General features: G+C 36.9%; 1 protein-coding gene across 1 annotated transcript in view; it reads left to right on the forward strand.

The window, feature by feature from the left end:
- SYNE1 (spectrin repeat containing nuclear envelope protein 1) overlaps positions 1-25,866 on the forward strand; it is a 319,748-nt gene that overhangs the window by 91,257 nt on the left and 202,625 nt on the right. Inside the window, exons 13-27 of the mRNA XM_075035971.1 lie at positions 2,662-2,774; positions 3,324-3,492; positions 7,160-7,256; positions 8,805-9,007; positions 12,786-12,950; positions 15,596-15,748; positions 16,187-16,330; positions 16,665-16,838; positions 18,556-18,714; positions 20,611-20,775; positions 21,366-21,500; positions 22,395-22,553; positions 22,796-23,004; positions 23,261-23,369; positions 25,198-25,362. Of these exons, the coding sequence (XP_074892072.1) occupies positions 2,662-2,774; positions 3,324-3,492; positions 7,160-7,256; positions 8,805-9,007; positions 12,786-12,950; positions 15,596-15,748; positions 16,187-16,330; positions 16,665-16,838; positions 18,556-18,714; positions 20,611-20,775; positions 21,366-21,500; positions 22,395-22,553; positions 22,796-23,004; positions 23,261-23,369; positions 25,198-25,362 (2,319 nt within the window). The remainder of the gene's footprint in view (positions 1-2,661; positions 2,775-3,323; positions 3,493-7,159; positions 7,257-8,804; positions 9,008-12,785; positions 12,951-15,595; positions 15,749-16,186; positions 16,331-16,664; positions 16,839-18,555; positions 18,715-20,610; positions 20,776-21,365; positions 21,501-22,394; positions 22,554-22,795; positions 23,005-23,260; positions 23,370-25,197; positions 25,363-25,866) is intronic.

A 25,866-nucleotide genomic window follows, 5' to 3' on the forward strand; every position in this document is an offset into this window, starting at 1 on the left:
AATTCCCCTCTGCTGTGGTAAACAGGAAACTTTTCCAGATGAATTTAAATAACTTTACCATTATTCTTTGCTGAGTCCAAGTTCTCATTTAAAATCAAAACTGTGAGGTTTGTCTGAATTTATGTAATATATATGAGTAAAATACAGACAGAAATTGTTGGTGAGATGATAAAAGAAACTGAATCAGTAAATATGATGGAGAAAGGAAAAAGATAGCGTAGAGAAGGGCTGCACTTGCAGCAGTAAGTCTGTATAGTTTTATATTGCTTTTTTTCCTCCATCGCTACTATTTTAAAACTTGATTGTAGTTCTGTTATTTTTTGTGTTTAAGATATGTGTGGCTTTTTTATTAAAAATAACGCCATATAATGAAAAGCTGAGAATTTTCATGGTGATCTTGGAACAGCTGTGACAGACAATGGTAGTTTATCTGGAAGATCAGTTGGGTCTTCTGATTACTCTTTATTAGAACAGTGGCAGCTCTTCTAACTTAAGTGGTGGCTAATAAAATTTAACCAAAACAATATTAAAATCTAAGAGGAAGATGCTGTTTTCTTTCAAGGTCTGGTCTCTTGTAATGCTAAATTTCATTAGCTTTCTTGTTAACATCAAATGTTTCAGGATTCCTAAGATTTGACATTTGTTTAAAAAAAAGCAAGTCAAACACTTTTTTGTTCTTATAACGTGAACACTATAGACCTCCTTTTGATACATTCATAGAAAACACAAAAGAGTTTGTCCTAAACTGTGTTTTCTTTGCATCAGAAATGCCATGGTGAGCGATTTCTACACCAACAAATTAACTTTGATTTAGGTTAGTCTGTGCCAGGGGAGTTTTCCCATGGGAGTGGGATGGAGAAAGCTTCAAGAGAAGCATGTGTAATTTATATCTGTTCCTGGAGTTTGTTTTGTCGCTCAGATTTGCATTGATGAATCCTAATGTGCTATTGTATAGTACCAGAAATTCATTAGTGTATTTTTTTCAGTCCTTGTTTCCTAGGAAGTTGTTGGGGTTTGTTTGTTATGGGTTTGTTCAGATAACATCATCACTTTCTCTATATCTTTGTCTCATCTGACAATGGGTTATTTTAGTGAACTTTACAGCTTATGGCCATTTTGAAGCTAATATAAATGTACCAGCTTATTTGGACAAACCTTCATGGAATCAAGCAAGCACTTTAAGTTTATTTTAGTTAATATTGCCACCAAGATCCAGAAATTAAGAACAACGTACAACGTACTTGTTGATGGCCATTTTGCAGAGCAGGATTGCACCTCATGAGAACACTATATAAAAGTTTTCATAGGCTTCCAGTTGATGTCAGTTGAAACTACTGGGGTTTATTTTGACTTACCAATGCATGTTAGGGGCATCCCTTTTTGTCTGGCAAGGTCTTAAATGCAGCTAGCTGAGATACTTGTTCTAAGTGTTTCCTTTATGTGAGAGTATGTTAGTCACAGGATACCTTCACTGAGGTTTTCACCATGGTAAAATCAGTGCATCACTTGCATCTGAGAAAGCCTAGTTTGTTTCTCTTCACAACAAGGTGTTGGCTGAAGTGGAAAACAATGAAAATATAGGCAGGTTGATGGGGATGGTGGGAACATTTGGTGAGATGAGCCAGTGAATTACCATTAATTTCTGCTGTGCAAACACTGGGTGTTGACTGGGGAGGAACCCTTCCTCAGCACATAGGAATAAATAAACATCCGTGATCAATACACAAGCCTGCATTTTGTTCCCTCAGGTGAGAAAGGGGGACCTTTGTAAGGTTTCCTTTGCTAATAGGCTTCTGAGCACTATGTGCCAGAAGCTGCCTCTATGCAGTAAAACACCCACTGTTCTGTGTCCTCTCAGCTGCCAGGGACTTGACGTGTTATTGTTACGTTATCTCTTCAAAGACTACTGCCAGTCATTCATTTTAATATGTAATCTCCAGGAAGCCGTTTGAAGCAGTGTTGCTTAGTTACAGTTGAAATGTGCTCTGCTGTAAGGTTTTCGCCGGTACAATTCTTATCACAGGAATACAGGTCGGGTACCATATTTTGCATTCGTTCATGTAAAATAGAGAGAGCGATCCTGAAATCTTTTGATGGTGAGAGAGTGAAAAGTTCACTAAATACTAAATACGTACTTACATAAGGAGCTGTGGATCTTCTGCCTATATATAGCAGAATAGAATAGTTGCTGAAAATTTGAATCTATACATAATAAAGGTTAGTATCTGTTATAAAGACGTAAAGAGTAAATTTAGCAAGATTATGCTGTTTTGATGTTAGAGTATTCGCAGACTGCATTTCAGGGATTATTTAATACAGTTAAGAGTTCTTGTTTTGTTAAACCTTTGCAGTGTATCCTGTTTTAAAATCTTACATAATTGTTAGACACAGCTTTAGCAGAGCATCTTATAAGGGGGTTCCCTGTGTAAATGTTCAAGTTGATGTAAATGCTTTTGTGATATGCTTAACCTTGCATGCAAATGTGAGAGCATGATCAAATAGTTAAGTACATTGAGTCATCAGCGCAGGCTTAAAATTGTGCTTATTAGTTAGATAGCCTACTGTGAGCCTTGTGTCTCTCTCTCTCCCTCTCTCCCTCTCTCCCCCCCCCCTCCTCCCCCCACTCTCTCAATCTCTCTCCCTTTCTTAAAATCAAATCAGGATCTGCTTAAAAACATAGATGGTCACAAAAAAGCATTCCATGAGATCCACGGGGCCAGGTCTGTTAACGGAGTGCCTGTTCCACCTGACCAATTAGAGGATATGGCAGAGAGGTAAGGCTTTCAATCTGAAATAAAACCCCTCTGTGAATGAAAGGGAACCTGTTTGCTTTTTAATCTGTTCATGTAGAAATCACTGTCTAGTTATGTTTCTCAGTGGCAAGCATGAAAAAATTGGAAGGAAAAATCTCCTAGAATATGCATAAAAATACCAAAAAGCATGATGCTTTAAAGATTGATAAGAATCAAAATAAGCTATGGGTTTGGGAAGGGAATACTTTTTTGCATTGATTCTGTTATTACTTGTCCCTGAAAGAAATCTTATATAATAACAGCCAAGATGCATGTGGAAAAAGAAAAGAAAAATGACTTTGCAAAACTTAGTAACAGATGTAAACTGATGATTTCTATGAGTAAACAGAAATTTAATTAATTTGCTATTCAAAAGCAGTCATCAGAATTATCATCTTGCATAATTAAATGTTTGTAGACTCTGAATTAGGTGAAAGGTTAGAAAAATATCTGAAATGTAACTAAAGCTTTCAGTTTCTCCTGCAAAAATGAATATTGCTGTATTTTGCTACAGTGTGATTCATTTTATAGGTTTAATTTTGTTGTCTCTTCATCTGAGCTCCATCTGTTGAAGATGGAGTTTCTGGAACTGAAGTACCGTCTACTGTCACTCTTAGTCCTTGCAGAATCAAAGTTAAAATCATGGATTATCAAATATGGAAGGCGAGAGTCGGTGGAACTACTTCTTCAAAATTATATTGTAAGTTGGGGTTGTTGTCTTCTTTGTATAATTATTTTTGAAACAGTCATATTTAAGATTTCTAGAAATGAATAAAAGAACAGAAACAGAAATTAGCCTTGCCAGTCATCAACTTTATGACTGCATTCTTATGGAATGTGTTTTCAGAGGTGAATCTGTCTTCCCCATGGAGGAACTTCAGTCAAAAGGCTAAAAATGAAAATTATTCTCTTTGCACCATCTCTTCAAAACCAGAAATAACGTCCCAGCTGCTAACTGTCTGACTATCAACTTACCAAGCATATCTGGAGGTTCCAAATCCTAGATTTTTACATACCTTAGATAGCAATTCTGAAGAACTTAATTTCATCTTCTTTTACAACTGCATAGGTGCACTTTATAGTGACTATACACAGATTAAGTGCAGAGATAGAGGATGTTTTTGGCATGCAGTACCCCACAGTAGTTTTTTTTAAAGTCTTCCAAATGAAGAAAAAAAAAAAGAAGCTATGCTGCCTCTGTGTACTTGCTCAACATACTATACTGATAGGGGAGTAATTTTGTTCTTTTAAAGAATGTTTTTTCTTCTGCTCAGCATTAGTATATTAAACCCATTACTTTATTTCTGTTTGGGAAAGAGACTGATCCAGCATCATCCATATATCATGTTAAGAAACAGAGGCTATTGACTTATAAATGCTTGTTGATATGTTCCCTTTCACTCTTATGCTGTTGTATCTTGTTAAATCCACACTTGCAGTGCCAAGTGGCTGGTATTAGAATGGTACCACTGCTGCACTTCTACATTAGGGTGTGAGGGATTCTTTCAAAAGCAGAGCTATGATAAATACTTTTTTTATCCCCTTCTATCTAACCCATACAAGGAAAATTACACAGGAAAATTCAGTTTGGAAAGAATTCATACAGGTATAGAGCCATTCAGAGCCAGGACATTGTGTGGAGAAAGTTATCAATGCCTTTAGCATAAAACTTCAAACTCGATAAAGTTCCTCTACAAAGTGAGAATTGAAGACCTGTTCATACTTTTCCCTTTCTATGTTTAAACTTTAGCAGTTAGGGACACATAAAAATTCAGGAGTTGAGCCTTGTTTTAGAGAAGCTTTGCAAAATTCAGATGGCTATTTAAAGTAACATAGTTTGCTAGAGTGTTGTGCAATAGCTAGGAGTTATAGTCCATTTGTATGCTCTCTAAGACTGTCACAAAAACTACTACAAGGTGACAAGGCAAATAATGAGGAAGTGGATAGCTTGACTTTTGGATTATTATTTTATACACTTTCTTATTTTTTGCTTTAAAATAACATTAAGTGGTGAATTTGTATGTTATTTTGTAATTGCCTCAATTATTCTTGTGCTTCAGACCACTAATGCTTAGATGGTCATTAGGGGAAAGAAAATGCTTCCTTGCATCATTTATGAAACTGCATCACATCAAAATGAGGAAATTGGGACAAGAAGATAAATAGAGCTCAGTTTCATTCCTGATGGCCTTGACTTCTGGCTCCTTCCAGGTGTCCAGTGATGGAAAGAGACTTTATTTGCTTTGGCTTACCTAGGAGCAATTTTCTAGGACTGAGAGCCAAGTGTTACTCTTCCAGTAAACTAGGAGTCTTACGTAGGAAAGCTGTAGTCAGTACTGTATAGTCATTGACTATATTAGTAGGAGATAAAAATGTAAGTTTGTTTGTCTGCCAAAGCAGACTGAGTAATGTCAGCATTCTAGGAACATGCGTAGTTAGGATCTGGATAGAACATATGCCTGGAGAATATTTATGTACTGTACTGTAGCTTAAAAATGAAAGTGGTGTTTGTTAGTTTATCCCGTCTTCTTTCACCTCTCTGCCATATGCCAGAAGTAGAGGTCAGCACAAATTATACACCATCAGTCTGAAGAATATACTGTACCAAAGCCTCAGCTGTAATGGAGATACTGGGTACAGTTATCCATGGATTTTAAGCCACGGAACTGTGTTTAGGCATTGCTGTATTAGCACTATTTTAGCACTGTATACTATATGTATTTGGGAAAAGCTACATATTTTCTTTAAGGGATCTTGTCAGATGGGAGAAAGTACTAATCAGTAAAATGTCTATATTTAATTTTTGAAAATATTTCCAATTGCCTTTGAGATCAATACTATATAAGTCATTTGATACAGTCTTTTACTTTCTCATATGAAGTCCTGCAGTTTTTGGTTCAGGGTAAAATGTCTGTGTGTATGAGTTTGGCAAAAGTGAAAGTCAGGTGTTTGTCACATAATTCATGGTAAAGCATGTAGTTCTTTATACATGCCAGATTATTTTTTTTTAACAGTAGAGCAGAGAAAAATTCTGATTGTCCTTGACTTCTAGTTTCCTTGTTTATAAAGACATTTCTAAATTACATACTAGATAACTGTGGTGATTTGACATAGCAACTGTAAAAGGTTTTAAAATAGAATATTTTTAGATATATACTGGCGGGCAGATTTATTTTTAAAACTGTTTTTCATGTTACATAATGTGGGTTGATGAATACTCAAAATCGAATTCTCCTCCTCAAAGTACATTGAACTTTGACCTCATTTGAATCTTGGTTTTACCAAAATTGCACTAGTACACATAGAATTTTGTCTATTCTGACATTCCAAAGCTTGTGTAGACATTTGCAAGATATACTTGCCTTCATTTTGTAGATCTGTAACTGAGGAGGCATGGAAGGTAGTATAAGTTACAAAACCATTTGAAAACTCTAGATAAGTACATTAGGTAAGGCAATATAAAAGCTCTGTTAAAAAAAAGCAGGTTTTTCTCCCTTTTTTAACAGTGGTAATGCAAGATATAATATGCTTGCATAAAACAGAGATATAATTACATATTGCACTTAAAGGAAGTAACATTTCTGAAAGACATATAAAAAAAAATCAGCGTCATTTGCCATAAGGGATAAAGAGGCATAAATTATAAAGAGCCATAACTTTGTGACCAAAATATTTCCAGATAAATTATTCATCGTGCTATAACACATTACACAGCTAAAACATCACTCACAAAGAAAAAGCGCTGTGTCACACTTTGGAAAAACAGAATCTCTTTGTGCAGTGTTTCCTTAGTCTTATTTTTACCAATTAGAAAGGAGGTAAAGGAAGACTGAAGTGTAAGTCAAATGTTTTTCATCTCTTAAAGTGAAACCTGCCTTTCTGCAGAGGCTTAATACAAGAGCAATTTTTAAAGTTTAACTGGATTTGATTTTTCTGGTGACCTATATGGATGAAATTTTCTCTTTTATTAAAATTATTCCAGTTAGAGTTCAGTGTAAAACAGTTCCCATCAAATAACTTTTAAATTAATTACTCAGTTTCTTCACATTCAAAGTAGCATATGCTAGTGAGTTTCAGCAAGTCAGCAACTAGCAGAATAAGAACATATTAAATAATCTTTCCATATACAAAGTAAATAAACTGTATTTGTAAAAGCAGACTCTGCTGTACCATTAATTTGAAAAGGTGAAATTTAAATATTATATTATAATGATGATACTTTAAATATTACTTTATAGTGACAAAAAAATGAATGGAGGAATAATGAAGTTAAAAATTGTCATCACTGTCCTGATGTAATTTCAGGGAAATTATTCTTAAAATCTACTTTTATTTTGTCTGTTGTAATCTTTTTTTTTTCTTTTCAGTCTGTTATTGAAAATAGTAAGTTCTTTGAGCAGTATGACATTACTTACCAGATCTTGAAAAGAGCAGCTGAAATGTATGCCAAAGCAAATGGTTCAGGTAAATGTCTATGTTTCTTTCATCATGGGGACACCATTTTAATCTCCTTAGACATAAGTATGTTCTAAAAAGATCTCCTAATTTTTGTTTCTTCCATGCAGCAGAGCTGTACAGCAGCTGCAGTTCACCAGAGAGGCTACAGCCTCTGGTAGCAATTTCACGTATTCTCTAGCATGAAGCCATCGGGTACAGAGCAGCCTGCCATCCTGTTAAGGTTTCTTAAACTCCAGAAGAGGGTGGTCATGTTCAGACTTCCTAATAAGAGAAGTCCATGATCCACACTAACTTCTGGATTGTTTCAGTGTTGTTGATTTGGGCCAAAAGTGTACCAGAAACCAAATTAGGAGTAGGGAAGATCATGTTCTGGTGCCTGGAAATGCTTCCTGGCTTGGCTTCATTTACTAGAAAAAGACAAATAGAGAGTTGGTCCCAGTACAGTTGTAGTAGCAAAAGTATCCTCTGATTTATTGAAGAGTCTTCATTAACTGTGAAAACCTGTAAGAGGAACCCAAATGATAGCTGAAGTATGGATATACATGAGAAAAATGGGTAGCTGATTCAACAGCTGCCTCCTGTAATTCCTGAACACTGCTGAGTTCAGTGAGAGCACATGAGGTCAGTATTTGACCTAGATAGTTACAGACATGAGATCACTTTAATCTCTGCTGAGGAGATAACACAATAAAGTCTGTGGAGGATTGTCACAGCTGCTGAAATGGTTAGCAGATGTGGAGAGAAAATGGATATCTCTTCTTTTTGTGAAATTTAAGTTGGTGATGGTGATGCTCAAATTTTACAAAAGTAAACAATTTTTACAAGGTATTGTTACAAAGAATAAAATAAATAGATTTATTCAATGCTATTAAAAAAATCCAATAACAAATTCTTTTCTAAGGGGCAGCTACTCACTTACATGAATTCAGAAACAGCAGTGCAAATTAGAGCACACCTTAGCTAAAAAATGTTTTTTAAATTATCTGTATTCTGCATGTTTTATGTAGTCTCAGGATTTGCTCGGGTCCTTGCTCTTCTCTCTGTTTTTTTTTCTTCTGGAAAAAGGACACATTTGTTCCTTTATTGTCATGAGGAAAATACTAAAAATTAAATGGCAAAATTTAGCAGCAGTTTGGCTTTAAAGTCAGTAGAAGGAAGATCAGAATTTCATTCAGTACTTTTCAATACAGACATAATATGTGTTTCTACATTACACATCTCTATTATTTTCTGCCTTTTTAAGGAAACTTTCGCTCTTGATTTCTTTTATTACAGATTAGAAATGAACACCACACTGAACATGCGGTGTGACTGTTTTAACATAGCACTTGTTTTATGTACTTTCCTTCATCTTTAATTCACAGGTTTAATTTCTCAGTCATAATTTTGCACTAAAATTGGCCTGTGAACTGCACATATGTATATAAAAGCCTACTGAAATAGAAGTTGCAGTAAAATATAATTCCCTGATGAGAATGGATAAGCATAATATAAAATTAAGCTTAACAGAAATAATAATGAGCCAAAGTAATAAATGTCTGTCCTGTATCTCAGTGGAAGAAGTTGAGAATGTGATGAAATTCATGAGTGAAACAACAGCACAGTGGAGAAACCTCTCAGTAGAGGTGAGAAGTGTAAGAAGCATGTTGGAAGAAGTAATTGCTAATTGGGACAGATATAGCAGCACTGTGGCAGGTCTACAAGCTTGGCTGGAAGATGCTGAAAAAATGCTGAATGAGCCTGAACATTCTAAAAAGGTATGCACTAATAGCATATGTATCTGGTTATTTTGTAAATTATGAAATGTGGGATATGTTTTTTTCATTTGCTTAGATTGTTTTACAGAATGTCATACAAGAGGGAGAGATTTTTTCAGTTTCTGGCATACTGTCTACATTTGTCATAGGTGTTTCAATGTTTACACATATAGTGTGTACAGACATATGCATATATACACGCAATGAAGGAAGGCATCATCTGTGGTAACATGGTTAGAGGCATCTTTGATATGAATATAGATAGGGCAGCAATATTTCTCAGAGGCAGGAATGTTACATGATTCATCAAAGGCATATACAGCTCTTAACACCGAAGTATATAGTCATGTGCTGCATATGAACACTTAAAGAAAATTATTCTTTCCACTGATTTTTCTACCATATAGATGACAGATTTCAATATTAGTAGCCTTCACAAGACAGCATTATTAATATGTGTTGTTATGTTTGATGGGTAATTACTCCATTTTTCTGGTGTTTTAGAAATTTAGACAGTTCCTTTTGGGGACCTGCAGTCATAAAGATAGTTCTGCTGTCTGGGTTTTTTTTCTGTTCTAATACTAGAATACTGAAGCACTAAGATTTATGTTTGTGAAACTTCAGTAATGACTGAGATTGACTTGAATAATACTGCATTTAATGGTATGACATTTTCACCTAATCCCAATGTAGCAACCTAACAGCTCTTAACACCAAAGTATGGTTTTCATAGGTTGTAAGATGCCAAACTGACATCAGGTCAGGAATGAGCATTTCATGTTACATGAAAGAACAGTATAATTTTTGGTAGAAGTTTGTTAGTTTAAATTGATGTAAAAGAATGGAATACACTTTTTAAATAAAAGTAAACTTGTGAAAAGGATTGAATAGTCTGGTATAATATAAATACCAACAGTTATTATTACTGAGCCGGAAGGATGAGCTCAGCTGATCAGGTTGATCTTAGCTGCTTGTGTATGTTTTATGTAAGTAACTTGGCAGTGTTTAAAATGAAATATTCTTATGTCCATATTTATGAATAAAATCAAAATATTTACTTCTCTGATCCGTTTTATAACTTTACCTTTAACAATTTTCAAAGCAGAAATCTGAACATATCAATACAGTATATACTTGCTTCTGATTTCTAACCTAAATCCAATAAGTATTTCCTACCATTCTGATACGTGACAAGTTTCAAAAAGCCTTGTTCAAAACTTTAGACATGAAAGCATTATTCTTCCCAAAATGCTAATTTCTTCTTAAAATTACATTGGCTCAAAACTGTTAAAGATTACTGGGAGGTAACATAATCCTTCTGTAGACTGAGATACATATTTTAAAAGTTACTTCTACTATTAATGTTGAATCTAGCACTCCACAGCAATAATGTTCACTTAGATATTTCCAAGGATAGTTCTGATTTTGCAGTTTTAATATTTGGTTATTAAAACCAAAAGCAATACTTATACAGGTTTGTACAATTAATAGTGACACAGCCATCAGCAACAAGAATCTGGAATCCCAGGTGAAAGATGGTAACTATCGCTTGGAATGTGGCATAAAACTTTTTTAAACATTTCCAAATATTTGTTCTGTAAAACCACAAACATATCAGTAGTATGATAACAAAGATTTCATCAATGCTCATTTGCAAACCTTATCTGCGTTACTAAAACCCACCATATTCTATCCTAGGCAAAGACCATTGTAGTCCCTTACCATGCTGTCAGGCTTTCTTCCTCTTTCCATTACCTCTGTATGATTTCAAGAGCAGCAAGTACCACTGTTCTTTTTACAAAGGAAAGTGGCTTGTTGGCTTTCTCATTGGCTTCTGTTTTCAGAAACCTTGTTGTGAACCTGCAGCACAGAAGATCTTGCAAACAAGATCAGTATGCACTTGGATTTTTCTACCGCAAAGTAGAAATTTAACAGTAAATGTATTAATGAACAAACCGCTCCTTCTACAACTCCTTTGTTTACTGCAGTACCTCTTAAGCACTTCCCTTCATAACCCTGTTGTAACTGTACTTTCCCACACCTTTCTCCAACGGCTGTATCCAAAAGGTATCAGAGGGCTTCTAGATCTCATGGGGGGGACTTCCTTAAAAAGAGCTGCATTATTTTAATTGAGAATGAGGTGTGCTTCACAGTACCTTCTAGATTTGTCCAAATTTTACACATGCTCTAGGCTGGCTTCTGAAATGGAGAGACTTCACAGCAGGGTCTGAGGAAGGTAATGGTTTGTGGGAATAAATGTTCGGGAGCAAGGATGCAAGTAGTTTACTCCATGTGCTTTTTCCTTCTTGTCCTCTAGTAAGCCTGACCATTGGAGAACTGACCAGTGCCAGATTTGGTAGAATTAATTTCTTTTGGATGTGCTCACAGAGGATAGCCTTTGCACACAGCAAGTGTTGTGCTCCACTGCAAGTAGAAGAAGATTCAAACTGCACATACAATTTACTGAGATGATTATGTTTATTCACTGATACATCAGTACGGAGCACCTGTACTCTGCTGATCTCATCTTTAGGAATTTAAAACACTGCATGTTGTTCAATTCTCTTTTCAACAAATTTGAGCAGTATATACCCATTTGATGTTTTCTTTCTGGTTTTATCAGAACTGTTTATACATGTGGATGAGTTCTGACAAGTATAAACTATGAAGTTTCAGAACTGTAGCTCTGAAACTTGGGATGACTGACAGTACAGTTGGACAGGACTTTTTCACATCTACCCCTGAGCAAAGGATTGCATGGGACTGTCACTGTCAGATCAACAGTCTTGGAATTATAGGCTAGATTGATAGTGATAAATAAAATGTGTCATTGCCCCTTCCTTAGTCCTGAGGACCAAGTGGCATGGTCCAGCTTGCATCCTTGTGGCTACTTTTGCTCCCCTGAAAGGTGGCCTCATCCTTCAGTCTATCAGGAACAGCCCTTGCCATATGCCATCCATTGAATTGTGTACTGTTTGGGAGAAGAGTAGCAGGGACAAGCCAAAACCATGTCAGAGAAGATGTGGACAATCATGGGACGGTGATTGAGTCCTGTTTTGTTTACCGATATAGCTGTAGTCATAGTGCCTGGAGATACCTGCCTTGGGAACAACTGACCATCCTCTTTGAAGAGCAAAAAGGAAGGGATGGAGCTGGTCTTTGTCTTCTCTGCCAATTTATGCATGTGTACCTGCCTACAAGATGCACAGAAGCATTTGGCATTATGGCTGGGCTATTTAGGCTGTCTCACTGGAACAGGGGAAGAAAATCAGTGGCAACTATCCCTTTCCCCTCCCCACGCACCTGCTCTGAGATAGGGGGAAGCAGTGATAAAGAATCAGTCGTCTTAGGTCTTCTGGGATGCCAGACCCTGGAAATCTGTATGGTTCACAGAAGGGGACAAATCTCTCTACAGTCTGTATATGGCCCAGGTTACTACCAGCCCGTACTGTTTCAAAACAAAAGAGAAATTAGATGAGCCCTAGCAGCATTTTCAGTTACAGAGCTTTCTCTTAAGGAGGAGTTCCATTAGTTTAACTGAAGCTACTCACTGGAGTAAAATGAGCTGTAAGTAAACTGGTGGTAATTTTTAATTCCATAGGTTATGTTCACAGACTTTAAGATTCTATTATGGTGTATCCAATATGAAGAACTTCAGAGGATAACTGTTCAAAGAGTTTTATAAAGCCATTAGCTGGCAATTAAATTTTAGCGTCATTATTTAAGGTAAAGACTATTTGAAAAGGTTTCAGAAAGGTTTTCTCATTTTCTTCTTCAGGATTTCTTCCGGCACTTACCTCATTGGATCCAACAGCACACAGCCATGAATGATGCTGGTAATTTTCTGATTGAGACATGTGATGAGACCATTTCCAGAGACCTTAAGCAGCAGCTTCTGTTACTAAATGGAAGATGGAGAGAATTGTTTATGCAAGTTAAGCAGGTATGTGTTGTTGCTGTTGTTACATTTAACTATTTACTTTGTCATTTCCATGCAAGCAAGACAGATTTGCTCTGCTAGCAGGACTATAGGACAACTTAGCGAAATGCCTAACTATTCATCATTATTTAAATTAGAAATGAATCCTTGACAGCAGTTTATTTTACTGGGACTTTTCCTTTGTTTATCTTTTGGTTATACAACTTTTTATTTTTACTTTTGGACACTTTCAGCTAGTGTAAGCTGTAGTTTTCCTCTATGGTCTTCTGTCTTGATACAGTGGATATTATTTATGCATATTCTCTACTTTGCTTTGAAGAAAATGATTGGGTTTAAGTAGCTATTGTTCTTGTAAGCTCTGTAAAACTAAAAAGTGAAAATGGTGAAAGTGAATATTTTTATTACCCTTTAATGAAAGTTGCATTCAATTATTGTACTGCAACTATAAGCAGGTATGTGATGGGTTGACCCTGGCTAAACGCCAGGTGCCCACCAGAGCCGTTCTATCACTCCCCCATCCTCAGCTGGACAGGGGAGAGAAAAATATAACAAAAACTTGCAGGTCGAGATAAGGACAGGAGAGATCATTCACTAATTACCGTCACGGGCAAAACAGACTCAGCTTAGGGAAAATTAGCTCAATTTATTACAAATCAGCCAGAGTAAGGTAATGAGAAATAAAACGAAATCTCAGAACACCTTCCCACCACCCCTCCCTTCTTCCCGGGCACAACTTCACTCCTGGATTTCTCCGCCAAGCCCCCCCCCAGCGGCACAAGGGGGACAGGGATGGGGTTTACGGTCATCACACGTTATTTTCTGCCGCTTCACCTCCTCAGGGTGAGGGCTGATCACACTCTTCCCCCGCTCCAGCGTGGGGTCCCACCCACGGGGTCAGTTCTCCACGAACGTCTCCAACGTGGGCCATTCCCACGGGCTGCAGCTCTTCATGAACTGCTCCAGCATGGGTCCTTTCCACGGTGTGCAGTCCTTCAGGAGCAGACTGCTCCAGCGCGGGTCCCCCACGGGGTCACAAGTCCTGCCAGAAAACCTGCTCCACGGGCTCCTCTCTCCGCAGATCCGCAGGTCCTGCCAGGAGCCTGCTCCAGCGCGGGGTTCCCACGGGGTCACAGCCTCCTTCGGGAACCCACCTGCTCCGGCGTGGGGTCCTCCACGGGCTGCAGGTGGAGATCTGCTCCACCGTGGACCTCCCTGGGCTGCAGGGGGACAGCCTGCCTCACCAGGGTCTTCACCACGGGCTGCAGGGGAATCTTCGCTCCAGCGCCTGGAGCATCTCCTCCCCCTCCTTCTTCACTGACCTTGGTGTCCGCAGGCTTGTTTCTCTTACATGTTCTCACTCCTCTCTCCAGTGGCTGTTTCTCACTCTCCCAACTTTTTTTCCTTCTTAAAAATGTTATCACAGAGGCGTTACCACTATCACTGATTGGCTGGGCCTTGGCCGGCGGCGGGTCCGTCTCAGAGCCGACTGGTATGGGCTCGCTCTCTCTCGAACACAGGGGAAGCTTCCAGCAGCTTCTTACAGAAGCCACCCCTGTAACCCCCCCCGCTACCAAAACCTTGCCACATAAAACCAATACAAGGTACAATGCAAGTTAATTAACTAAATGTTTTGCACAAATTAGTTAGACATTACTTCTATCTTGTGAGCAAGGTCGCAGTGATAGTGAATGAAAAAAACTACTCTATCTCATGGAAGAGAGTTAACTGATTGGAAAAGAAGTGTTGTTTCTATAGTTGCACTTCAAAAAGGAAAGGGAAGATGTGAGAGAAAATTACACAGAAATATTTCACAGTTCATAAACACGTTAGAAAATATCTTTGATATAGTCAATATACTTCTAATGATATTCTCTCCTTCCAGTGATTTTAAACAGCAGTTGCCTGTTTGAAGATGCTGAACCTGTTTTCTTTACTGGCATGATTATTTCTGTTGCAGTCAAGTTAAATGGAAAAGCAAATAATGATTGCCCCCTTTTTATTGTAACTTTTCCAAACTGTTGACTAGAATGTTCTCAAGCTTTATTTGCTGATGATATTTAGGGTGATTTACTGTGGATACAGGAAAGCCCAGGTTGTAAATGTCTTTCCCCCTCCTTATGCAGCTTCTTTCATGTGCTGGCTATATTGTTTTTAATGCTGGCTTTTCAGAATTTCAGTCATAAAACTCTTTCCACTTTCTAAGACATGTGTTTCCCCTTCTTCCAGCCAGCAGTTCTTTTACTGAAATTTCCCTTATCCTTCAGCTTTTCTAGGCTTTTCATGTTCTAATCTCTTTGCTAAATTTTCAAAATTTGTACTGTAGTCAGTGAGAAATTAATTGAGATGTTGATTCTAGGTTAGAAACAGATGAGAGTTTGGTGTTCTCCAAATGATCCAAAACTTGAAAAAATCTGACCTCTTGTATGAATGTTGTTCTTTTTAATGTCAGCACTATTGAAACAAATGCAGATGATTAGTGTCTAATTTAGAATATTGGTTTCCTTTTTTTATTTTGTTCAATACAATTTTTCCAGCAAACAATTGCACTGAAAAAAATGCTAATCTCTTAAGTCATTACTTAATTGCCAGATATCTCATTTGGGGTGGTTATTTTTTTGTTTCTTTCTTTTTACTTTACATTTTCTTAGTATGCTCGAGCAGATGAACTGGACAAAATGAAGGAGGAATACTTGGATGGTGTTGCCCATTTGACAGCTTTTATTGATGGAAGCAATAGAAAATTTTCAGTCCCTGTAGAAATGTCCTTCCTTGATGTCAAAATGTTTGTACAAGATTTAGAAGTAAGTGTCTTCCTTCCATTCCTTTCTTTTGCCTTTATAAGAGAGAAACTGCTAACTAATTCTGAGAGCATAAAATTATTTTAGTACACATTTCCATTATTGCTTTTTTTTTTTTACAAGTGGTGCTTTTTTGTATCATTTCTGCTATAGCTAATATAAATCACTGTATTCTATGAGTGACGTTTCCAGAGCAGTTTCCAAACCACTGTCCCACTGGATATTTATTTCTGTGTAGTTTAAAATCATTTCAGGTGAGCCAACTGATACCCTTTGGCACAGTTTTCATGCATTTGAAATATGATCCAGTATTCACTAAAATCAGTGGTGAAAACAACTGAGAATTGGAGTATATATCTTTTATCTCTTGAGAACAGACTTGTATCTTCTATGAATGTATGAATGCTGTTGTTGAAATATTTTTTGAAACATTTGTTTCAGAATATTAAGCAGAAATTGCCTGCAATGGAAGCTCAGTACAAAATAGTTACAAGAACAGCGCAACTTGTTACAAAAGAAGTTTCCCAAGAGGAAGTGAATGAAATGCTTGCAACTTTGACAAGGATCAAAGAGCAGCTGAGCAAGGTTGCAGAATACTTTTTCTACTACACATTGTTGACTGTTGAACTAATAAGTAGTAAGCTCCCCGACATAAATGCTCAGATATGTACGTTTGAGCAAATGTATAGTTATAATAACAATAGGTTGAATTCAGGGTGGAGAAAATGTTACTTCCTTTGGACTTCAAGACTACCATCCTTAAATTGAATATTCTTTTCTTTAAGAAGTAGCACAGGATCAGAATTGATCTATCTTAAAAGTGGCAGATAGCAACTATATAAACCCACATGCAGAGGAAACTGCTATTTATTGAATCTGACAACTTTTTAAATAATTATTTTTCTTTAAATGGCCAAAGGTTAAGGAGTATTCCTGTGCCCTGCTGTATGAATGCCAGCATCTGCTGTCTCCACTGGAAGAACTGGAGAAACAAATCACACATTTTTATGAATCTCTTGAAAAAGTCAATGAAATAATTTCTATCCTGGATCCTGAAGCACAACCTACAACTGTTCTTAAACAAAAAGCCCAAGTAAGTTTCAAAAACATCTTACAAAGATTTGCTGACTCTGAGTAGTTACAATTAGCTTTCTAGAATTTGGATGGCACTTGGTAAGCTGAGTAAATGTTTATTCATATTCAGGCAACAAACACAGCCTATCCTAAAGTCAGCTAGGCATAAACATACAAAGATTGAAACTTGTGTTCCCTCCCAGTGCCTGTGGTTTCAATCCAAGAAATATGAAACTTTTTTTTTTTAATCTAGTGGAAATTGGACTGAAGTATCAGAAATACATTGGATTTTTTATTAAGCAGGTGAAATAACATGATCAGGAACTACCCTAGGTTTTCTTGGACAATTATGGAAGTTTCTTAGAAACCTGGAAGTTGTTTCTTTGAAGTGCATTGTAGTAGAACATTAACTTTTCTACCTGACCAATAAACATTTCATTCTGGAGGAATTCAGAACTAGTCAGAAAGTCACTTGGAAAGGTAAATGAAAACATGAGGATCTTGCATAGGAATTGGCATTTATCCTTGTGTATGTGTGATATATAGCCTAGAAATTGTCCCTCAAAGTTGATGTACACATTTCGTTAGAGTCGGATTTGACAGGTAATATAATTAAATGGATTTTTTTATGGGAAGCTGAAGCCTCTCAAAGCCATTTAGAGTCCCTTTCAAAAAAATAATAATATTGGAGCAAAGAGATTTAATTTTGTGCATGTGCATGTGTTTATATGTATAAAAAAAAAAATTAGTTCAAGTGTATAATGACTCTGAAGACTGGCTCAATAATTCAGGAAGAAGGGTCTTCTCTTCCAGTGACTTCAAGCTTTGATTGTATTTGGGTAAAAAATTATCTGGTGAGCTTGAATCAAATGAATCCATTTTTCTTCCCAAGTAAATCCACTTCTGTTTATGAACACCAGCTCCGTCATATGTCCAACCTCCATGTTAAGGAGCAGCTCATAAGACTGCTCCTTTCCTCTGCTTCTGAAGGTTAACCTACACCAGAATGTCACAATAAAAAGACATGTTTCTTCTGCAGTTATTTGCCAACCAAGGAACCAAAATCTGCTCAGTTTAATGGAGGATGCTGGTTTCTGCTGATCAGAGACTAAACAGAGATTTGTCCTGAGGAATACAGCGTTCCTTAAATAGCAGAACAGTTTCTTCACCACAGGATTTTTTAAACCTTTTTTTCAGCCTGTGCAACTTCATGCATATTTTTTCTTCTCTCTTTCTTTCTTTTTTTTTTTAAGTATAATTCTCATCACTTAATGCCATTTGTAATGAAAGCTGAATTCCAATAGCTAACATGAAAGGTTAATTTGTTGAAAAGCAAGCAAGGTTAACATTTCAACCTGCTACTGAGATTTGTCATTCTTATGTCTATTGTTTTCACTGCTGCCTACTTAAAATTATACAATAGACTTCCTGTAAAATTAAATCACAGAATAATGTACTGACCTGCATTCTATAAAACTACCTGAAAGGCTTGGATACATGTCTGTGTCTTTTTTTATAGATAGCTAGAGCTCTGTTTGGGTACAGGACTTGGCATACAAGGAAAAAGTTATGTGGTCTGCCTTATTCCATATAACATTATGTGTAGTCTGTTTATCGTGATGCTTTGACCTTATCCCTTTTGTTCTTATTGTCAAAAAATATCTTCCTGTTATTTTGCCAAATTTTTCTCTCCTTTGTTCCTGGCCAGGGTGGATATATGTTTTTTTTTCTTTCAGGATTTGGTAGCTTATCAAGAAAACTGCAAGAAAGATTTGTCCCTGATTGAGAGAAATAGTCAGAGTATCCTGCAGTGTGTGGCTTCAAGTGATGTGTTGCAGCATTTCCATCAGTCAACATTTCAGAAAAAAGTTACACAAGTTCAAATTACTTTTCAGGTAATTATGTCATATCTTGGTGTGTATTTTTGAAAGCTTGTTCATGTGCAACTGATCCATCCTACTGTATCTCTGTTTCATCACTCTGTAGCTAGCTACTGTCATAGACAGCTCTCCTCTTTGGAGTCAAGTTATTAATTAAGGATTTGTCTGTATTCGGTAATAAGTGGTCAGGGAACTGTCAGTCATGTTCTCCATGCAGTTATTCAGAGGTAAGCCTGCCTTAGGGGAACGTGGGATTTAAGGACAACTTTCACACACCTCAGGCTCCTTTGGAATGAGGAACCTGAAATCCACCTGTTAGGGCTGCACTGTTTTTTGTTTCTCCTCACTTTGTTATCTTGGCTAATTATTTGCTCCTATAATGCCATATATTGCCCTTTCACACAAAGCATGGGAGATGGAAACCTTTGCTTGCAAATGCTACTATTGCTGGGCTTTGTATTTCCTCAGAAAATGCAGTGGACTGTGAATATAGAAAGTTGCAAATATGTGTTTGCATTTGTTAATGTAAAGATGTGTTATCTGTAGAGCTCTATGTTGTTATTAGCCATATTGATATTTTGGGGGCTACTCAGCCCAGTCTAGCCCTAATCTAGCATGAAGTTAACCATTATCTTGGAGTCAGATCTCCAGATGTTGGGTTCTATTGTTCAGTACAAGACTATCTAAACTGAATTTTAAGCTATAGAAAATCACCTATCAGTAAAGAGCTGTCCCTCAGAGGTGGATTTCAAAATTTATATTGTATTTTGTGGATTGTACTTGAAGATCAGTGGGTTTTCATTTACAATTTAGAAGTCACTTATTTGAGTTTACCTCATAGAAACAGAAGCAGATACAGTTGTAGCTTGATAAATTTACCATGTTAAGCATTAATTACTCTGTTCCTATAAAGATGGATGGCAATTTATCTCTTTTTGTGTTAGAAAATAAACCTATAAAACATAGCATAACCACACAAAATGTGACATACCCAGAGTTAAATTATTTATGGATCTGGAAACTGGCATTTTCTCATGTAAAGAATACATTCCTACATGATTCTACCATTATACAAAAATTTTTATCAGGAAACTTTAAAAAGGCTTAGCAAGATGTTTATGTTGAGATTTTATTAGCTCACCGGGTAAAATCATTACAATTCCTTACATTGGAGCTTGTTATCTGTGAGGATGGTAAAGCGTCTGGTTAGTAAGCAGTGTTGGAATTACCTTGCTGCAGTTGAACTGGTGAAATGTTCATTTCGCCTGGTAAATTTTGTTACTTGCTTATGGAATTGTAACCACTGGATAATGCAGTGCACTGGGACAGTCTACAAAGCAGAATAATGAAGAGCTGTGACTAAGGTTTCAAAACAAGATTTCAGAGTAGCAACTAAACCACAAAATTTGCTTTCTTTTAAGTGGCTTTCTACCTGGTTGCTTATCTGGCCTTACTAATGTGATAATCGTACAAACCTCCTCCAGGTCAGAAGACCTGTAGCATGGAACTGGTTGGATCCATAGGTCAAACCACCTTCACGTAGAGTCATGTAGGAGGACATAGTCTGCTACTAGGAAAAATGGAATGGCAAGCTTTTAGCCATATCAGGTGCTTTACATTTGAAAGAAGGCTTTAGGAAAGAAGCACTAGCCAAATGACAGAGGCATTCTAAACATATCAGAGACTTCTATATTAGATAGCTACCCATTTTTATTTGAATGAAGGATGACATTAGCACGAGCCTTAGTATAAGTATTAAAAGTTGGGAAAATGGGAGCATGAAATGGAGAAGCAATTGTTAACGGCACATATTTGAAAGAATGACATACATTTTTTGTAAGATCATGGTGAAGGAGAGAAAATAAAAATCAGTGACAAAGTGCCAGCTCATTTTCTTTGCTTGTAACTCAGAATATGGTCAGGAAAGCTGGTGACTGGAGAAAAAACATAGAAGCAAATAGCCGTTTGATGAAGAAATTTGAGGAGTCTAGAGCAGAGCTGGAGAAAGTAATACAGATTGCCAATTGTTGCTTAAAAGAAAAAGGAAATCCTGAAGAACTTCTCAAGAAACATAGCGTGAGTAAATTCTCTGACCTTCCTCATGGAAATCTTTGAGTGCATGACATGCAAGTGAAAAGCCTAATTAATTTTAAAATTGATGTGGATTTCTTCTGCATATAGAAGTTATACAGATCACATCAAACTAATGTTAAGATTGAAAAACAAAAAAGGAAGAAAGATCACTCCTTTTGTTGATGAATGTAAGCAACCAGAAGGTGAAGAGAGAACCCCTAGAAATTAGGGTTGGTTTTGGCAGTATAACCATTGGGAGTGAGGACACTACATTTTGCCAGTCTCACGCGTCCACTGCTTTTTTTCAGATTAATTTCTGCATCTGTATTATAACCATTACTTATGCATGTAGCTTTAAAATGTATTGTTGTTAAAATGCCATCTCAGTGTGCTGGCTGAGATTAAATTAATTTGCTGGACTTTAAATAGCTAGAAATAGTTCCTTCCTTAGCTCAAACTTCAATTCTTCAATGCAGCAGAAGTAACCTTGAAACTTAGGAAACTTAGTGTGTTAGGAAACTTCATATTGGCAGGTTACCTTATCAATAACCAGCTTCATCCTCTCACCTTTTCACTTTCCACCTCAACTTCAGGAATTCTTTAACCAGTTGGATCAGAGAGTCCTAAATGCCTTTCTGAAAGCGTGTGATGAACTTACTGACATCCTTCCAGAACAAGAGCAACACAACCTGCAGGAAGCTGTGAGAAAACTCCATAGGCAGTGGAAGGTTAGTGACATTGAATGATGTCTCTGGAAATTATAAGTCTTAACTTTGGAATGTTTTTGTGTGACCTATGTGTTGAAAAAAATTAAAATAAAATAAAAAAGCTGTATTATTCAGCTTCCTGTACAATTGGGGAAAAAAAAGTTTTACAACATTCGATATAGTTACACCTACAAATATGCTCTCGAAAAAGCCCTGTTAAGTGGTCAAAAGTCAAGAATTGTGAGAAATTAATTATGAAACCTTAATTTCTCCTCTTATGTACAGCCATAATGATACCTGTGTTAAGAACATTTCTTGAGAATAGGTGCTAGCTTCTTACTTTATGCTGATGTTGGATGATTGCAGTTACTTTCACAACCTTAATAAACCAAATTTGTAAGAGATCAGGCTGTCAGTTTAAATTGTGTCTTCTGCCAAAGGCTCTACCAACTGAACAAACATTGCTTATAAGCTATGGAGTTTTTTGCTTGCTACAGCATGTTGCAGGTCACAACTGGAGTGATGGTTGAGTGGTTTCTCACTAGAATGCAAACAGGAACCTCTGGAAGCAGTTGTGGATATACCTTCACTGTTATTGTTTGCTTTATTATTTTATACAGGAAATATTTGGTATATATTCCCAAGAATCAAGATATCTCTGTAATGTGCCTTGTACATACACATTCTGGTCCCCAAAAACTTATGACCTTATGAAATATCTAAGCGATATTGGTAACAGAGTTGCTTTATTTACTTAAATGAATATGGAGAACCCCTCATCTCTTCAGGCATATGCATGCTTTATTTTCTGTATTAGCAGTTTTTAGATAATTTATTTGTAGTAACTTCACACTGAGGTAATGGGAGTAGTGTTTTATCTCTGTGCTTGTTTATTACATACCTGTGGGTATGTAGGATCTTCAAACAGAAGCCCCATATCACTTGATCCACTTGAAGATTGAAGTACAGAAGAGCAAGTTCCTGGTCACAGTGGAGGAGTGCAGAGCTGAACTAGCTAGACAGAACAAGGTGTTATCAAGAGAAGCCAATGAAAAGATGATCAAGGAACACATGGTATGAATTATATGCCACCACGTGGGCATTTACAGACATACATTTCCATTTCAATAATAAACAGGTCTGACCAACTCTTAAGCCACCAAACACTCTGTGCACAACTAAATCAGATCAATCCTTGGGGCCTTTAACAAAAATTTGGTTTGAGCTTAGTACAGTTTATAACAAATATGTAGATATGCTTTGTGATTTCTGCCAATTTGTATTTTTATTGAATTTTCTGCTTTGTCTCCCATCAGTTGTTCTTTGGTGACAAGGGATCTTACCAGCTTTGTGCGAAAAGGCTACAACGGATTGAAGAACTGTGCCAAAAACTGCCAGTTTCTGATCCAGTGAGGGTTACCTTGGAAAGCAGCCAACGAATCCTGAAGGAGCTCAAATCCCAGATAGACAGCACATATGTAAAGTTAACAGAGCACTCGGACACCTGGAAGGGCTATAAGAACAGGTGTCAGCTCAATTGCTAGCTGGATCTCGTAGAGCCTTATGTGTGGTCACTCCTTTAAATGTCATCATAGATCAGTACCATGTAAAGAGTACTACAGTGTTGTTAGCTATACTTTATGTAGTAATTCCACAAAATATGGTGGGGGTTTGGGTGGATTTTGTAACTTTTGGCTTAAATTTAAGAGATTGCTGTTTGGTGGTAGGAATTTTTGTCTAACTTTTTTCCTTGTTTTGCATTATGTGATGTTTTATTTCAGATTTTCTGAGTTGGCAAATTGGATTTTGTCAACAGAAGGAGAGCTAAAGAAGATAAAGGAAAGTGTCAATGATACTGCCCAATACAAGCAACTTGAAGCATCTGTGGGGGTGAGCTCTTGGCTTATATTCTAACAAAGCTACAGTCATTGCTACTGGGACTCTGGATAAAACTGTATTCTGAAGTAGTGCAACTGTTTTACTCTAGAGACCATAGTAGCTCTGCTGATTCCTGGTATTAAAAAGATTTCCAGTAGAAAGTTCCACATGCAACAAAGTGTGCAGAAGTTCCTACTTTTAATAAATTAGAGAATGGCAGGTCCCTTTAGCTGTATATGCAGAACATGCAAAATATAGAAGCAGACAGAATAAACAGTTGCCCCTCATCCTGCCGCATGCACAGTTTGTGCAAAGAAAATCCAGTGTCGTGGTTTAACCCCAGCCAGCAACTAAGAACCACGCAGCCGCTCACTCACTCCCCCCCCACCCAGTGGGATGGAGGAGAAAATCGGGACAAGAAGTAAAACTCATGGGTTGAGATAAGAACGGTTTAATAGAACAGAAAAGAATAAACTAATAATGATAATGATAACACTAATAAAATGACAACAGCAATAATGAAAGGATTGGAATGTACAAATGATGCGCAGTGCAATTGCTCACCACCCGCCAATCGACACCCAGCCAGTCCCTGAGTGGCGATTCCCCACCCCCACTTCCCAGTTCCTAAACTAGATGGGATGTCCCATGGTATGGAAAACACTGTTGGCCAGTTTGGGTCAGGTGCCCTGGCTGTCTCCTGTGCCAACTTCTTGTGCCCCTCCATCTTTCTTGCTGGCTGGGCATGAGAAGCTGAAAAATCCTTGACTTTAGTCTAAACACTACTTAGCAACAACTGAAAACATCAGTGTTATGAACATTCTTCATACTGAACTCAAAACATAGCACTGTACCAGCTACTAGGAAGACAGTTAACTCTATCCCAGCTGAAACCAGGACAGCCAGTATTTCTGGACTGGGTGTTTTTGAAGGATCAGGTTACTGTCTTATATTTAGGGAAAGCTTCTATAATAAAAATTCCCTTCTACAAGAGTATAACATGGGAGGCAAAGATATTCTAGCACTCACTTTTGCATTGGTGAGTGGTAACAGAAGTGGTAGAATAGTTGAAGATTGAGTCGTTTCATTAAATTAGTTTTAGGCAATAATTTATTGTGCCACTTCGGACCTAGTTTGACCCTTATGTTTTTTTATTTGACATACTAGGAGCAAAAATAGGAATGTCACATACTGTAGAAGTTTGCATGAAAGTCATGAGCAGGTTGTGAGGCTAACTGCACAGAAACATAATTAGGATGACCTTGATAAAGCAGATAGATTTTTAGCTTAATGGATGCTTCTGCTCCAAAAAGTCTGATTTACTTATGCAGTTTCATGGCTGGCAACTTCTCCTCAGCACTGGCACAAAGGTATAAATGAACTATTGGGAAAAGAGAACTATATAAATAGGAAAAAACCCCACTCATAACCTTATACCACCTGAAATTTTATGTTTGAGAAAGTCAGCATTTGAGATTTAAATGGTAACTAAGAAATTTGGTCAATATATGGAAAATATGCACATGGTACCTTCCATCTATCTATCTATCTGTGGGTAAAAATGTTACTTTGCGTGGAAAAAGTACTCCACTGCTACTTATTAAAGAACAGCCTAATAAGTGGTAGTAGAGTAAAGTCTATAGAGGAAATGCAAAAATCTAGCCATTGACTGAACAAAATCAGATAGGATATGCAAATAGAAAAATACTACATTTCTAGTGTTTGAAGAACAGAACAAAGGTAGTATGTTTACACTACTAATCTTTGAAGTGATGCCACGAATGGCACTCATTAATATATTTTGTTTATTTGAAGAAAATACATCTTGATTCTTCCATAGGAAATTAGGAAGCATATTAACAAGCAAGGAGAAAATCACAGCTGGCTGAAATCTAGACTTGCTGTTTTGACTGCAGTATGTCCTGATTTGGAGGCCAAAAAGACAGAGGATGAGCTTTGTAAACTTTCCAGTGACTTCAAGGGACTCCTAGATTTTCTGGCTGAGGTACAGTATGAAGGACACAAGAACTCTCCATTTACAGTGTCACATGAAATGACATCAATCACAGCTTCACAAGCATAAGTTCCCTGCTGTGTTTTTTTAATTAAACTGCAAGCATTCAGCAACGAAAAACTCATTTGTACTTCCTGGGTAGCAAAGCCTTGAGAAGTAGCAGGCAAAAAATACTGTCATTATTATAATGGAACTTTTCCCTTTGCAGGTTTGGAAATTATCATAGTAAATGTTTCTGGAATCAATATGTCAGTATTTTTACAGGCAAAAAATAGTTTTCTAAAATCAGCTCATAGTGAACATTGGTAAAAACTGGGATGTACATCAGCTAGTGGATGTGGAATTTGACTTTAATCTTCATTTATGTATCTTTTATGCTGAAATAATAAAGGAAGTACTGCGAGGTAGTTTCAAATCATTAAGAATGTCTATCATGCACTGAATTTGCAGGAAAAGGCTGCAGTTCTCAGGTCTGAATGATAATGAGATACTGTA

This window comes from Buteo buteo, chromosome 9 (assembly GCF_964188355.1).
Source record: "Buteo buteo chromosome 9, bButBut1.hap1.1, whole genome shotgun sequence".
NCBI classification, from domain to species: Eukaryota; Metazoa; Chordata; class Aves; order Accipitriformes; family Accipitridae; genus Buteo; species Buteo buteo.